Raw genomic sequence first — 16,247 nt, 5'->3', positions numbered from 1 at the left:
AAAGATATTGATAACTGATAAGATGGTGAAGATATTGATAACTGATAAGATAGTGAAGATATTGATGTGACGTCCAATGTTGTGTTTAATGAAGTATTTCGAAATGTTTGATACCAAATAACTTATGCCAATTTGTCTTTAAAAACAATTTATATATATGTTGTAATCTCAACTTCCTATTACATTATATTTCCATATACACTCATATATATTTTGTTTATGTATTATCAAGTTTAAATTTCAATCCAAATATTCTTCTTATTATATATCAAATTATTATGGCTCATAAGACCCGTGCGGTGCACGGGTCGACGATCTAGTTAATTGTATTTTGTATCAGGTATATAACAAATTATATGTATAATAAAACTATGTGTATGTTTATAATCAATTTTCTTCATCCATATTGCACAAGTGTATAGACTAGTACCAACCACCCTCCACGTCTTCCTGCAAAGAAAAATAGTTATCGGAGCCCTACACCTCTTGAGTAACTCTTTCTCCCAGACAAACAAACATTTTCTCCAACTCCAGCCCCTTCCTTCAAACAACTCGAAATCATCATATATCCTTCACAAAAATATTTTTATCTAATGAAAGTTAAGCAATCTACTAAAGTGATTCTTTGACACCTCTCCAACCAACCACGACTCATACCAAAACAAAGTGTTGCAGCCATTCCCTAGTTTCTTTGACATATTATAACAAAACCACTTCATCCACTCCCTTCATCATCTGTAACGCCCTAGTCGTTAATTTAATTATTTTGATTTATTTAGAGTCTTTTATATGATTTTAAATAATATCGATGATGTATGTGGTGTGTTGTATTTTATTATATAGTTTATTTTATAATAATTAGATTAAGTGAGAAATTAGTATTATTTTTGGGGTGTGGGGAGTTAATTAATATTTAATAGAATTAAGGGGAGTTAAATGAAATAAAGGGAAGTTAAGAAGGAAGTTAAGAAAGAAAGAAAAGAGTCAAAAACATTTTTACGTGGAAAAACTGTCAAGTTGGGAGAAAAGGGAGAGAAGAGCAAGTAGAGCCAAGGAACCAAATTGTTGTGCATTTCTTTCAATTGAATTAAGGTAAGGGTGAGTTTTACTTCACTAGTATAGGTATTGAATTCTGATTATGGTACCACATGCATATTTGCATTTATTGAGAAGTCTAAGGTGTTGTCTTAGCAGTGTTGTCATGTCAGTTGCATGAGTCGGTGTTGTCATGTCATTTGCATGAGTCGGTTTTGTTGGTTACTGCCATTTGATGATGATGATGTTGTTTGATGAGTATACATTTATAAATTTATTATGAATTGATTTGGTGATGATGAGCTGATTATATTTAGGGTGTTAGATTCAATTGATGAATTTTAATATCTATATTGTATTGTTGTGAATCTCACCCCTTCTGCTTGAAAATGTTGCCCTTCCTATGGGTAACTTGCAGGTGATCCTGAGTAGTCGGTGGTGGCTCAAGTGTCGTGTCTAGGGCTCTGATGCATTCGGGATGGGTTTACTTTATTTGATTTTCATTCCTTATGTATCATATTTTGAGACTTGTTGATGTAGCCCTGTGTTGGTTGGATTTATGTTGTTAAGGCTTTATGCCAAGATATTTTTATGGAGAATTAAACTGTTATTGTTGTTGCTTTTGATGCAAATATTCCGCTGCAAAATAATGATGTTTTTGAAGGATGTTTATTAAATAGTTTTTATATTCTATTTAAGAAATTTTGATAATGTATTGTGACATGCCCGTTGGGTTTTACTCTGATGCTGTGTGTTTAATTATTATTTAATTACTTTTGGGTAACGGGGTGTTACATCATCCCTCTCAAAACTACAAATATCTCTCCATCACAACGAGACTTTACTTCCTTCCCTCGTCACAAACCCATCTAAAAGCTCATATTTATTCACCAACACGTTATGCTAAAGCCTTTCTTTTTCTCTCATCAATCTCCAACACCACTTTTCCAAGAGAGCTAAATTAAAACTCTTAAATTTCTCTCCCCCTAACAACCTTTTTCTTTCGGTAAACATTTTGTCCTGATGAACTCATTCTATTCAGAATTCTCCTCACTCCTCCTACTCCCCTTAAAAAATATTTAAACAAAGACTCAATTTTAAAGACAATATCTGATAGAGCTTTGAAAAACGTGCACCGAAACGAAGTTAAGACGAAATTAAGAGAATAAGACGACCTCCTATAGAGTGGGGATTATTACAAAGTGCAACCCCAAGTATTTAAAAGGAGTCGTACTTGTAACAGCCCGATTTTTAGCTAGGTTTATTTTAATTATTTTAATTATGTGTTTGTGTGTGATTATTTGTGCTTGTGTGTATTTAATTGTCATCGGGTGCATTTTCATGGGTTTTCGTATTAGAAGGGTATTTTGGTAATTTTGTGAGGATGGGTAAAATTATAATTTTTAGTGGGAATTGCTTTAGTAATTAGTGAGAATGGTTATTTCATTAAGTTACTAGAGAAAGTCGAGATTTTACCGTTAGTGACATTTTACCGTTATTAATTAAAATATCGTTTGGAGTGTAGTAATATTTTTGGTTTGAATAGAAACGGGTTAAGCCCACTAGAAACTAAGTTAAGCCCATTAGTAGAGATAACACTAGGGTAGTGTTAGAAGAACCAAATCATTTTCATTTCACAAAACATTTCTAGAGAGAGAAAGTGGGAAGAGAAGATAAGGGTTTGGAGAGAAGAACTTGAAGAATCCAATTGGGAAAGCTTAGGAGCTAAATTGAAGCCTAGGTTTGGTCTAATCTTCATCTAAGGTAAGGGGGTTAGTCTTTATCATAATCATGTTCATTCTTTGCAATTTTTCATGATTTGGATGAAATGGGTTGAAATGAATGAATGGATAATTGTTGCTAAATTCGTGCTCCAACTTTGATGATATGTTTGTATGCATGAATTGATAATAATTGTATGATTGTTGGTTAAATTACATGTTTGAATATGTGAAAATGAAAAGTTATGAAAATTGTGCAAAATGGATGAATTTGACATGTTGTTGTTGAATTATGATGGAGGGTATGATTATATGTTATGATTGTAGTTGATTGATGATGTTGATCTCATTTCATGACTTGGGTATGATTTATGTTGAGATGTTGTTGAGAATTGTGTTGAATTTGAAGAGATGAATTGTGGTTGTTTGAGAACTTATTGTTTTGAGAAAAATTATTTTAAACAATTTCATAACTTGTACAAATGCCCCGAAACGAGCGAGTCCGATGTGTTAGAGCCTCGGGTTATGCCTCGGATCACTTTTGATGATTGAGGATTTTAAACGTTCGATTTTTGATCGAAATTGGCGAAAACCCACGGCCGAGACACGCGAAAACGCGCGTTTACGGAGCGCTGCGCCTGTAGTGGAGCGCTGGGCGCCCACTTACAGGGAGTCAGCGCTTGGGCGCTGCACCTCTAGCGCCAGGCGCCCATGACAGGACAACGGGAACGTTGTTCTGTGTCCGGGTGCTTGGGGGTGGTCGTGCAGGGGTCCTAGGCGATCGTTTTGAAGTGTTCTTTTGCTGTTTTCACCTACTTTTCTACTGGAACACATTTGGCTTTGTCGAAACTTTAATTTTCTAAATGGTTTGAAACTTGAGTTTGTGTCGTTTCGATTTTTCGGAAATTGTTGGAACTTGGTCTTGGTGAACAAAAGGAGTTGCAAGCTTAGTCTACAGTTCTTATGGGCTTAGGCAATGCTTGTAAGGTTCGTACAATGTCTTAATCATGTCAAAATTGATTTTCGGGTGGGAATGTGGAATGTTTAAACTTGAGATTTTCTCATACGAACTTAGGCTAACCTTTGAACTAATGATCGATAGTTCGTAAGTGGCCTAAGCTCATACTTATATGATTGATTAAGATTGAATTGTAGGATTTCAAACTTGAATAAGTTGCCTAGCTTTGAAATTATCAATGTTGGCCGTTTGCCACATGATTTGGATTTTTTCGTCGGAAATGTTTCTTCAGCCAATTGTTTTGTGAGTTATTGAGATTATTCTTGTATGACTATATGTGATAGTTGATGTTGAATGATTATATGTTGAATATGATATCTATCATGAGATGTTGTTTTTCCCTATTACTTGGAATATGAGAATGCTTGAAATGGTGAAACTATATGATATAGTTGATGTTGCTTGACATTGTTAATTATTGATAATTATGTTGAAGTGTGATGGTGAATACTATGATTTAATTGTGTATGGGCATGTTTTCTTGATAATGCAATGTTGTGGAGATAATCAATATAATTGGGTGTTGTCCTATATATTGAGTTTGAAATGGTGATTGTTGTCGCATTATCGAGTCCTTACACATGTCCATGCATCATAGTCGTTGTTGCTGTAAAAGGGATGACTCTTTTACTTCGAGATTATTGTAAGGCAGAGGTGAGCCTTACATGCGATGTTGACTTGTCCATCGGAGGTGACGACCTTGTTGAGATTTGGTACCGCATGCATTTATGTGTCCATAAGTGCATATCATAGCATGAGTCATATGTGAATTATGTGATTGGTGATGAATTGAGATGAATGACTGTTGCTAATGATTGTCTATGACTGATGTTGTGAATGAATATTTATGATTGGATAATTATTCATGTGATTGATATATGTGGATATGAACTAGCAAGTTGTGATATAAGTATTTATGCATGACGATTATTATTCAAGTACATGATATTATTGAATTTGATTATTATCTGGATTATGATAATGTAATGCTTACCCCCAGTGGTTTTAACCGCCTACTTGCCTGTATGGGTGAGTAGACGTTGTGCAGGAGTAGTCTTGGTGAGTCTTTGCTTGGGATATCGGGAGCTTCCTCCGATATCGGTGTCGTGTCGGCTCTGATCTAGGCTTGTCGTGTCGGTCTAGATTATGTTGTTTATATTTTCGTTTGGATTATTATTTTGTTGATGACTACCCGTATGTTTGGGTTTTGAGATTTATCTTTGGGATATGATTTATTTGCTCATGACATGTATATATTTGATCACTCTGATTTATATTCCGCTGTAACTGTTGAGGTTTACATACATGTCTATCGGTTTTTGAATTTTGAATAAGACGTAATCTCTATTTCTTGAATAAATGTATTATTCGCATGTTTAATTGCTTTAATAGAAATATGAGCGTTACAGTACTCACCTTACAATTCAACATTAAAGCAACCTCATTCAACCAAAAGCTATCAAAGCTAATACCAACTAGTAAACTTTTAGAAAGTTCATCTTCAACCCAAAAATAACGAGTGTCAAATATTACACCAACTTTTTAGGCCAATGATCAAAGTATCATATGCACACCGGATATGAGTTACTTTGAATGCATCATCATCGTCCACTTGAAAACTACAAATTTTCTTCAATCTTACAACATCGAAAAATAACGAGTGAAACCCTTCGGCTGCAATTAAAAAAAAAAAGTGACAAAGGATCTCCCTACCTTAACCCACAACCCATAATAAATTCATCAATTAGACAATCATTAACAAGAATTGAGACTGATGCTGTCCTCAAACACTCTGACATTCGAGACCTCCATTTTAAAGAAAAAATCATATTTTCAAAATAGAGTCAAGATAAGACAAATCCATCGAATCGTAAGCTTTCTCAAAATCATCTCTGACCTAATTAATTTTCTCTTATTTTTCTTAGCTTCATCCACAACCTCGCTGGCAATTAAGACATCATCAAGAATTTGTCTATTTGTCAAAAAGTCGATTGAGAATCAAACATCATAACTAATTGTTCCAGTTTAAGACTCTGATTATCATTTTGTCCCAAAATAAATATTGTTTAAATATGTTTCACATGGATTAATAAAAAAAATGAATGAATAAATATATCAATTTTACAAAAATGCCTCAATTACCTTTTTTAATTGTCATGTTAGTTTTTTTTTTTTTTCCTTTTCAAAAATTGAACCATGAACTTTTACTTCTTAACTCTTTTAATAATTTAGTTCAACCAAGTGAACTACTCATCTATCACCTATAATGACTAGAAAATAGTGTATACAATATTAATTAGGAGTAAAGTTGGAATAAATCAACTAATGTTGAAATGAAAAAATAAAATAAAACAACACTTAGTGTAAAATAATTTTCTTTTGCAAAAACAATAATTACTTCAAAACAGAAGACTGATATTTTATTAAAAATTGTGAACCCAACTTCTAAATTTTATTTTTTCATCATAAAACTATCTCTTTTAGATTAGTTAACAAATCTCTTAAAACATCCGTTAACAAGACTGTCTCTGTAATATTCAACCTTAGAAAATCCCTTATACAATCCAAAATCATCTGATCACCTCCACTATGGCCCACTTTTACGTGATAGTGATAAGATCTCAGGAGTAATGGTGAAAGAATATCAAAGAGATGAAAAGGCAAGGACAAATATGTCATTCCCCATAAATCTCACCTTAACTTTTCCTTTCAACATTTTCTGTTCCTATCACAAGTACTTTATTTAATTGGTTAACTAATGAAAATTTCTATCGGTCTAAATATTATTCTCTAACCTCACCCTTATTCCCTCACAGACAATTAACAAAATGACACCTTCACCGTAAACGCAATGAAGTAACACTGACATTTTTTGATAAAAGACATGTCTAATATATAATACGTGTCAATGTCAAACAACGACACAATGTCAACAAATACAATTACATCTAACTAATCTATCTTATGTTCGATCAGTGTCGTATCAACATCGGATAAAAACAACCTCATGTGACAGACATGTGAGTTTATCACAATACAAGGAAATTATAAATAATTAATTTGTTTTTTATTTACGTAAGAAAAGAACAAACAGGAACCTATTATTGAGAGAGAGAGAGAAGAAGTAGACAGAGGAGAGAGTGTGTGTTGTGTTGTGTGTTTTTTAGCATCTCCAAATCCAAAGAACCGTTTGTTTCGTCATTTTTATCACAAACAAAAAATTTCCCATTTTTCTCCTTTTAGAGAGAGAAGATTACAAGAGAGAGAAGAAAAAAAATTGTGTTTTTTTTTTTTTTTTGCGGGGTGTTGAAAATTGCAATGGTTGAAGTGGAAATCGAATTCGAAACAAGGGTATGAGAAGAAAAAATTGTATCTTTTTTTGATGGGTTTGTTTGAAATTATGATCTTGTGAAAACCCAGAAAGGAAATCTTCGATGTGTTGATAGATAGAGAGATTTTGAGGATTTTTTGTGTGGTCCGTTGATTGAAAAATGAGCGGTGGCGATGAGGTTGTTGTAGCTCCGGAGGAACCAGTGCAACCGTTGGAGTGGAAATTCTCGCAGGTTTTTGGTGAACGTGCGGCTGGAGAGGAAGTTCAGGAAGGTAATTGTTTGTTTCACATGTTGTAGTGTGCTTTTTTGATGGGTACTATGTTGTTGGATCCACTTTATTGTGTTTGGATTAGGGTTTGGTTTCTTTTGGTCTGGATCCGTTTTGGATCGTGTTTGTATAAAATAATGTTTTTTTTTTTTTTTGCATTGTTAAGTTTTACTTGGTTGGATTGATATGAGTGTGAAATTGAAACTGAGTTGCTATTGAAGTGTTTATAGTTTTGGATTTGGATTTGGATTTGGCATTGATTTTTGTGTATTTAGTTGTACTTATATTCCTAGCAGTTCCTGTTGTGGTGAATTGATTTGTTAAGTTTACGACGTGAGTTTGAGAGTTCGGGGGTTAGATCTTAATGGTGTGTAGTTCGATGAGTGGGATTGAGAATGGATAGGGAGCAATTGAGTTTTTGCCATAGGAGGATGAACTATATATGTGTTCATAAGTGCATGTTTGTCGTTTTGTTGGAAGCATCGGAGTGTAGCTTTTGTCGATATCACACTGGCATGCTGTGATTAAATCAAACTAACCGCCAAGTCAATCAAAACATGCACTAAATAAGTTTGAAGGAAATACTTTTCGTATAATGTTAGATACTCGGTGTCGTTACTGGAATTTGTGATTCAGTGTAATCCGTCATCCTTGGAATTTTACCTTCGCTAAAATTACCCTCGGTAGCTGTATTCAATCTTAAGCATTCACAGTCGAATTCCTTTTTCCAATAATTGTTTATCTGGCAGATTTTTATTTTTATTTTGAAATTTTTTTCGCTAAGCAAAACCAATAAATTGGTGTATTAACATGAAACATAGCTTTTCCAAGCAGTTCTTGTTGTGGTGAATTGATTTGTTAAGTTTTCGACTTGAGTTCGAGTGATTGTGGGTTAGATCTTAATGGCGTGTAGTTCGATGAGTGGGACTGAGAATGGATATGGAGCAAATGAGTTTGTGCCAAAGGGGGAAGAAATATACATAGTTCATAAGTGCATGTTTGTCGTTTTGTTTGAAGCATCGGAGTGTAGCTTTTGTCAAAATCGCATTTGCCAAAATCACAGTGCAACTCCGTGATTTCATCAAATTCACCACCAAGCCGATGAAAACATGCACTAAATAAATTTGAAGGAAGGGCTTTTCCTATAATAGTTAGATACTCAGTGTTACTGTGATACTAATGTAGCGGTTGGAATTTGGGATTTAGTGTAGTCCTTCATCTTGATGGTTGCACTATTTCTCTATTATTTTCTAGTTGTTTCCGGTGAAATTAGTTTTTGATAATTTAAACAATTCAGTGTCTTAACTTTGAGCCTGTATGCTCTTAAAGCATTTCCCCCCAGCCGAATACGGCATGCCTGGTTTTGATCTATGTTGTTAATCTCGGATAGCGGCGTGGAGCACCGGACCTCAAAACTGCTAAAGCGGCATGATTGACGACATATGTTATGAAGGTTGTGCTTCATTCTAATTTATAGGTCTAATGATTATTGAAGAAAATAGACCGCAAGGCGCCAAGCATCGTATAACTTCAATTTATCAGCCATAACCAAATATTAAAATAAAACAAGGACTTTAAGAGAGTATACAATTGTCTTGATGGTTAGTAGCAGAGTGTAATTGGAATGTGAAACATATTCATTTAATAATATTTTTTTGCGAGGGAGCAATGATATCTTCTATTAAAGATATTGAATCTGGATGATTTGATTCTAAGATTGTTTAGTTTTGGTCACTTTTGACAAGGTACCGTTGGTAGATTATGGTGGTAGAGATTTAGACTTGGTGAAAGACAATTGTTTCTTTTTTCACATAAACACTGCTTTGTGAAGACGGTTTAGCTCGCGGCAAAACGTAGTACTCATGTTAAGCTGTAACTAAGTGTAAGATCTAGGGCCTATTTGGATGAACTTGTTTGAACTTATTTACTCACCGGCATAAGCTCCAGTGAGACTGTTTGTGAGAGTTTATGTAAACAACTTATGAGTTATGACATGTCCATGAGCTGTTTTCATCTTATTTCGATAAGCTCTTCGGATATTTTATGAAAATAACTTATAGCTTCTATTGGAACAATTTGATTTGATTTTACCTTCTATTATAAAAATAACTTCTGCATAAGCACTTAGATGATAAGTTGTTATAACCACTTGATTGAGTTGTTTAAGGAAGTAGAGAGGATATGAATTTTGTGAATCTAATTAATTCTTGTTGAAAATTTATGTTCGGCCTATAGACACCATTAACAGAATGATAGATTCTTCCAGTACAGAGCGATTGACCGATCTGGATTAGCTTTTGTTGCAGGTTGATGTGTTAGTTTCCTAATTATTTACCCAATTTTCTGTCTACAGTGGACATAATATCTGCTATTGAATTCGACAAGTCTGGTGATCATCTTGCGACCGGTGATCGTGGTGGCCGAGTAGTTCTCTTTGAGCGGACAGATTCAAAAGATGTAAGTCTGATTGTTGCTTCTCCCAATTTTTATTTCAAAGCAAACATATCAACTTAGTTTTGAATGATTCCTTGTAACAACCTTGGTATTGATAATATCTATGTATTTACTGTATAATATAGCAGCATGGATCAAGAAGTGATTTGGAGAGGATGGACTATTCTGTTAATAGGCATCCCGAGTTCCGTTACAAAACCGAGTTTCAGAGTCATGAGCCTGAGGTAATTATCCGTCCCCATACACCAGTCAATGCTGCCCAAATTATACGCTGCTCAGAAATTTTAACATGTATAACATGATTTTTGTTTCAGTTTGACTATCTTAAGAGCTTGGAAATAGAAGAGAAAATTAACAAAATCAAATGGTGCCAAACAGCTAACGGGGCTGTATTCCTTCTATCTACAAACGACAAAACAATCAAATTTTGGAAGGTATGAAATGAAGGCACACCCTTGGCATGCTGAGTCCTAGTTTTCGATATGAATTAATGTGATTGATTTGTTGCCTTTTTGAAGGAAAAAAAATGATTGATTTGTCTCCTAGACCATTTATTCTTATTGTCTTTTTATCTGAATTGATCAGGTTCAAGAAAAGAAGGTGAAGAAAATTTCTGACATGAATATTGACTCTTCAAAAGCAACGGGAAATGGATCTATTGCTAGTTCAAGTAATTCCAGTAGCTCTAAGCCACATCTTGCAAATGGAGGACCTTCAGATAAATCATATAGCTATCTAAGCAATGATTTCTCATTTCCACCTGGAGGCCTACCTTCGCTAAAATTACCCTCGGTAGTTGTATTCAACCTTCAGCATTCACAGTTGAATTCCCTGTTCCTATATTTGTTTATTTGACAGATTTTATTTTCTTTTTGAAAAAAGATTTTTCGCTAAGCACATCCAGTAAATTGGTGTATTAACATGAAACATAGCTTCAGTGTAATAATATTTGGTATAAATTTTTAGCCGTCCTGTATAGATGCCTTCATAAAGAAAGTTGAAACAGAAAACAGATAGAGAATCAGTTGCATTCATTTTATTGTTTCATTGTTCCGTCTTTGTAATGTCGGTTATTTGTACCTTGATATTTATAAGAAAGAAAAGTAGTTACAGTTCTATGCTTCATTTTAAACCTTGACAATAAATTGTTTGATACTTTGTAGTGCAGCTAGTGCTTACACGTGTATCATAAAATATGTAGGTAGTTAGCCATGAGACCAGTCTGTTGGCTCGTTGTCGTAGAGTATATGCACATGCTCATGACTATCACATCAATTCTATTTCAAATAACAGGTGAGTTGGCTATCTTATTGTATACCATATATTTTCTCCATGTAGTGTTGATTTAAAAATATTAACTGCTTTAATTTCTTGAGTTTATGTCTGTTCTGCATGATTTTTTGTGCATTTGATTTTTGTTGTAATGCACGTTTTTCTGAAAGCTGATCATATTACAACGATGTTATGTTCCCAATATCTTCTAGCGATGGAGAAACTTTCATATCAGCTGATGATTTGCGAATAAATCTTTGGAACTTAGAAATTAGCAGTCAAAGTTTTAATATAGTCGATGTAAAGCCTGCAAATATGGAGGATCTGACTGGTAAGCTTTCACTACTATAATTTTATGTTCTTCTGAAAATGAAACTCTGTTGGTAACTTAGTATAGTTTTTCTAGTTAAAGAAGTAACGACAACATACGAGTCATGGTTATCTGATAAATGTTTGTTTTGCATTTGTGAATCTTTCTAGTCTCATCTGTGACGTTGAGCAGCAGTAAGATTAGGATTCAAATCATAATCAGGGTTTTCTGGGTGAGTCACGAGTATATAGCGTTAACGTGTGTAATGAAGGTTCATCGAGTGTATTTTTTGGTTAGGGGTATTTGCAAGCAATCCGATGGGTCTGGATAGACTCAACCGGTATGAAGGAAAGAACGAGAATCAAAATCTAGGGCAATGGATTCCCTGAATTTGTAACGCAAGGTGAATTCAAGAACACCTCTCCTCTCCGTAGGTTTCTGACTGAGTTTTTAAGGAGCCGTATTATCTCTCCTTAAAACACCCTTCTGATTATTGGGTGCCTATCAGTTTTGAGGTCGGATCGATGACAGTTATATTGCTTCGAACATTACCTATTGAATCAGTGTTTGTGATTTGATGGGTTTCAGGAACAATCGAAGAATGAATCAATTACAGCTTCCATGGGTTGCATTTTTTATGATCTGCACTATTATTACTTCTAGGAGTTGATTGCTACACAATCAGGCATATATCCTAGTGTTGCACCAGATTCATGATGAGTAATGTAATCTAAAACCCATAAGTATGAAGACTCTATTCTGCCACTAAATAATGTTGGCTGAGACGCGCTATAATTGTGCGCATATGGCGTTGAGCTTATGTGCCAGGAATGTTCGGTGCTTCTTGCTGGTTGAAGTGTTAGTCTTGTGGTAAGTTAACACTTCTGGAGTCTTAGGCATGCATACCTCTATGTCTGAGGCAAGGCAGCATGCCTTTAGTGATTGACAACTTGTAAGACCCTTTTCACAAGACAAAACTCGGCAAAGAAACCTGATCATTCTGATGCTAGCTAGAAAAAGTCTAGATGGTCTTTTGGATTAGAATTCTTAAATTGCACTCTTTTTTTTGTTTTCTTATTTCTAGTATTATTTTTTTTTGGCTTGGATTGTTTTTATTAGTATTGGTAGAATCGTTGACTGTAGATACTATTATTGCAGAGGTTATAACATCAGCAGAATTTCACCCTACACATTGTAATACATTGGCATATAGCAGCTCAAAGGGCTCAATTCGTCTTGTTGACTTGCGGCAGTCAGCTTTATGCGATTCTCATGCCAAATTGTAAGATCATCCTTTGCTGATGTTTTCACTAATGTCTACTCTTATTTATGTTCCCTATGCAAAAGATTGATTGACTCCTATAAAGTGAGCAACTATTTTTAGAGAGTAAAGTAAGTAGTATCAATTGATTTATAATAAGTATTAACTATTAAACCTTTATCTGAATGCTGGCGGCATGCTTTACACACGCAAGTCACTTTACTAACTACATACAAATGCCTATGTACAAAAAATACATTTTCAATGCGGTAACATGCATTTATGTAACTTCTTATCTATGTAGCACCGACACTTCAGATTGAAGGCGTATCCAGTGTCCGACAATGACACGACACTGCCAAATGTGGTTACCTTCAATTATTACATTTATCACATTATATCTGTGTCGGTGTCATGTCTGTGTCAGTGCTTCATAGCTTCTTATGCCTGGTAGACTCACAGACAATTAACCTTCTGTGCAGATTTGAGGAACAGGAGGCCCCTGGGTCCAGATCCTTTTTCACTGAGATTATTGCTTCTATCTCAGATATAAAATTTGCAAAGGATGGAAGATATATACTTAGTCGCGATTACATGACTCTGAAGGTTTGAAAGCTTTACTGTTCCAAAATCCATGCTTCTATTCTCAAAAATTTCATTCCGAGTATTTTGGATGCTGAGATACTTGTAATTTAATGAATTGGATTAAATTCAATGTGACATGGGCATCTCATCTCAACAAATAGATAAAGGAGATCCCAAGTACCATTGGATTTATTGAAAATTTGGTATGTGATAGAATTCAGTGATGGTGGTTGTTGAGTCCAATGAGCAAACATCTCGCTATTCGTTTAATATTTAATTTACAACTAAAGCCTGCTTGGATTGCCTTATTTCATTGTATCTATCGGTATAAGCACTTGTGTGAGACTGTTATGGAGAGCTTAAGAAACAGTTTATGACATTTCCATTATCTGTTTTAGCTTATTTTCATAAGCTCTTCATGATAGCTTACAAAAACAGCTTATAGCTTATATTAAAACAGTCTTGTTAAAAAGAAAGCCTATATCAAAACAGTTTAAATTTATTTTAAGCGCTTAATCAAGCTGTTTATTAAAACTGAACATATTTGTTCCTTGGACTTTAAGTTGTTGGTCCGGCAAAGTATGCTTTGCCATTTATTTTTATGCTATGTTTGGTTACCTTCTTGTTATGCTCTAAATATCTCGTTACACCTCATCTTACTTCTTTCCTTGTTTGACAGTTATGGGACATAAATATGGATTCTGGCCCAGTTGCAACTTACCGTGTTCACGAGCATTTAAGGCCAAGGGTTAGGTTCCTTTGGTTTGATTAGTGACAAGTCATGAATTTCTGCGCTTTAACGAGTTATACTAACTGTTTTCTATTTGGATTGTAAATGTGCAGCTATGTGATTTATACGAAAACGATTCAATTTTTGATAAGTTTGAATGTTGTCTCAGTGGTGATGGATCACGTGTTTCAACCGGGTCTTACAGGTCTGGTTCAACTTCACCCGTTTGTGATTTTGTTATCTTTGAGCCTGCATCTTACTATCTTGTTTCATTTGATGCCAGCAATCTATTCCGTGTGTTTGGTTGTGCCCCTGGAAGTACTGAGGCTACAACTTTGGAAGCCAGTAAAAATCCAATGAGGTAATTATATATTGCAAACTCCAACACAAATTGTGGTTTAATAGGCACCGTGGCATTTATATTAACTTTTTCGTTTCCGCAGACGACAAGTTCCAACGCCTTCAAGGCCTTCTAGATCAATCGGGAACAGCATCACAAGAGTTGTAAGACGCGGTTAGTTTTCCCCCCCTATTTAACTACCTTGTCAGATTCTTAGGTATTCATAATGTGTTGTTAGGACCTGTTAGGATTTGTTTATTTGATCTTATCTACTTGCATAAGCACTTATGAGACTGTTTGGAAGAGTGTGAAAAAAGTAAAAACAAGACTTGATTTTATCTTTTGTTATTGAAATTGTTTATACATAAACACTTATATGATAAATGTTTATGCTATAAACAGTTGATTAAGTTGTTTATCCAATCAGGGAGTATAATAACCAATACTTCAAATGTTTTGCTAATCTTGAACAGGAGCTGAGAACACCGGTGTCGACGCAAATGGAAATTCTTTTGATTTCACAACAAAGTTACTACACTTAGCATGGCACCCAAGTGAAAACTCAATTGCTTGTGCTGCTGCAAATAGCTTATACATGTACTATGCATGAAGAAAGATGGTTGAAAGACATACATTTGCTTGGTTAACCTGTTTCCGTGGTTGCTATGAAGAAGTCTTCTTTAGCCTTCTTACCAACCATTAAGTTGGAGGCTACATTAACTCACACACTACAAAGTGCCCTTCAAAATATTTAGCAGGAGCTCATAGAAAAAACGATCCAGAAGTGGCATATTTTTTTTCTTTACAAATTTCATCCTTCTTCTGACCCTAATATTCTTTCCCCTCCTTTTTGTGTATCTTTTTGTGAAAAGAAGGTCCAGTCAATGGTTCATACTGTATTTGGCTTGCAAATGAAGAAGAAAAATGTGATTGTAGCTCTCCTACAACAGATAAAGATAAAAGATAAAAAATGTAGTTTATTTTCTTTCTGCCTTAGATAAGATAGATATGTCTTGTGGGATGGAGCAGTGGAAACAATGCAGTGCATCATTTTTTCATTGATTATTTTTGTGTTGGGAATTTTATTTTGACAATGTTTCAATGTCTAGTGGTTTTGTTAAACAGATCAATTTTATGTATAATGTTAAAAGGAAGTAATAATTTTATGTATAATGTTAAAGGAAGTAATAGTTAAAAGATTATGAAATAATGCTGTTCACTGCTTCAATGTTTTACAGTTTCAATTGAAGTTTTAGACTCTTATTATGTTTGAAAACATTCATGTTAAACCAGGAGTGGTAGTAGTCCTCACATTGTACATGCTTCAATTAAATGCTTAATATGAGGCCATTTTCAAGTTCTGGCCTTACCAAAATATATGTGATTGCAGCATGGTTCGAATACTGAGGACAATCATGAAATCAAATCATTCTCAGTAGATTTAATGTGTTGGAGAGAGCAGAGTCTGTGATCGTAAATTCGTAATGATGGTTATGCATCAATCATAAACAAATATTTGTTCAATATCAAGAGTAAAAAGCAAGAAAAGTATAGATATTGATACATGATCGAAAAAAGTTGTTAAAGAAAGTACACCAAATATAATTTGTAAAAAAGTGTTTCATTACGTGTGATAGGTTAATTCAGTTGGGATGGACATTGTGTAATATATATAGGGACTGTCCACTCTTCTATCTTTGCAGAATTCGCCCAGCTCTCTTGCTCACCTCGCATCTAGGGCATGATGTCTTTAATTTAAGATGGTTCAATTGGTCAATTGTCTTGTTATTCTTCTGGGCCTCTCTACAGGATTGGAAGAAGGAGTTTTCACTCAAATGAGTTAGAGTTCCTCTGAACCGTGTCATTCTCAAAGTATGACACAATACTCTTTCGAAAACACTAGGCGGGAGTGCGTCAAAGC

General features: G+C 34.5%; 1 protein-coding gene across 4 annotated transcripts; it reads left to right on the top strand.

Annotated features, from left to right (window-relative positions):
- Positions 1 to 6,858: 6,858 nt before the first annotated feature.
- On the top strand, positions 6,859 to 15,533 carry LOC25500415 (serine/threonine protein phosphatase 2A 55 kDa regulatory subunit B beta isoform). Of its 4 annotated transcripts, none has more exons than XM_013588825.3 (14): positions 6,859 to 7,377; positions 9,728 to 9,831; positions 9,954 to 10,052; positions 10,143 to 10,262; positions 10,414 to 10,620; positions 11,030 to 11,121; positions 11,313 to 11,431; positions 12,569 to 12,692; positions 13,154 to 13,277; positions 13,936 to 14,004; positions 14,100 to 14,191; positions 14,270 to 14,347; positions 14,430 to 14,500; positions 14,800 to 15,533. In XM_013588825.3, the coding sequence occupies exons 1-14, from the start codon at positions 7,266 to 7,268 to the stop codon at positions 14,934 to 14,936; spliced, it is 1,548 nt and encodes a 515-aa protein (XP_013444279.1). In that variant the 5' UTR covers positions 6,859 to 7,265; the 3' UTR covers positions 14,937 to 15,533. The 4 variants fall into 4 exon arrangements, with proteins under 4 accessions (XP_013444279.1, XP_024628573.1, XP_013444280.1 ...); XM_024772805.2 differs by having other exon boundaries at positions 6,860 to 7,377; positions 9,957 to 10,052; XM_013588826.3 differs by having other exon boundaries at positions 6,860 to 7,377; positions 9,957 to 10,052; positions 10,414 to 10,623.
- Positions 15,534 to 16,247: the final 714 nt, after the last annotated feature.

This window comes from Medicago truncatula, chromosome 8 (assembly GCF_003473485.1).
Source record: "Medicago truncatula cultivar Jemalong A17 chromosome 8, MtrunA17r5.0-ANR, whole genome shotgun sequence".
NCBI lineage: Eukaryota > Viridiplantae > Streptophyta > Magnoliopsida > Fabales > Fabaceae > Medicago > Medicago truncatula.
This window is presented reverse-complemented; position numbering and strand designations above follow the sequence as displayed.

What these genes read in the sequence shown, in the direction of transcription:
- LOC25500415 (XM_013588824.3), top strand. Translation starts at nt 7,266, where the DNA reads ATGAGCGGTGGCGATGAGGTTGTTGTAGCTCCGGAGGAACCAGTGCAA. An exon ending in AAATATGGAGGATCTGACTG is followed by an intron (nt 11,432 to 12,568) that starts GTAAGCTTTCAC and finishes CTATTATTGCAG; the next exon opens with AGGTTATAACATCAGCAGAA. An exon ending in CACAAGAGTTGTAAGACGCG is followed by an intron (nt 14,501 to 14,799) that starts GTTAGTTTTCCC and finishes AATCTTGAACAG; the next exon opens with GAGCTGAGAACACCGGTGTC.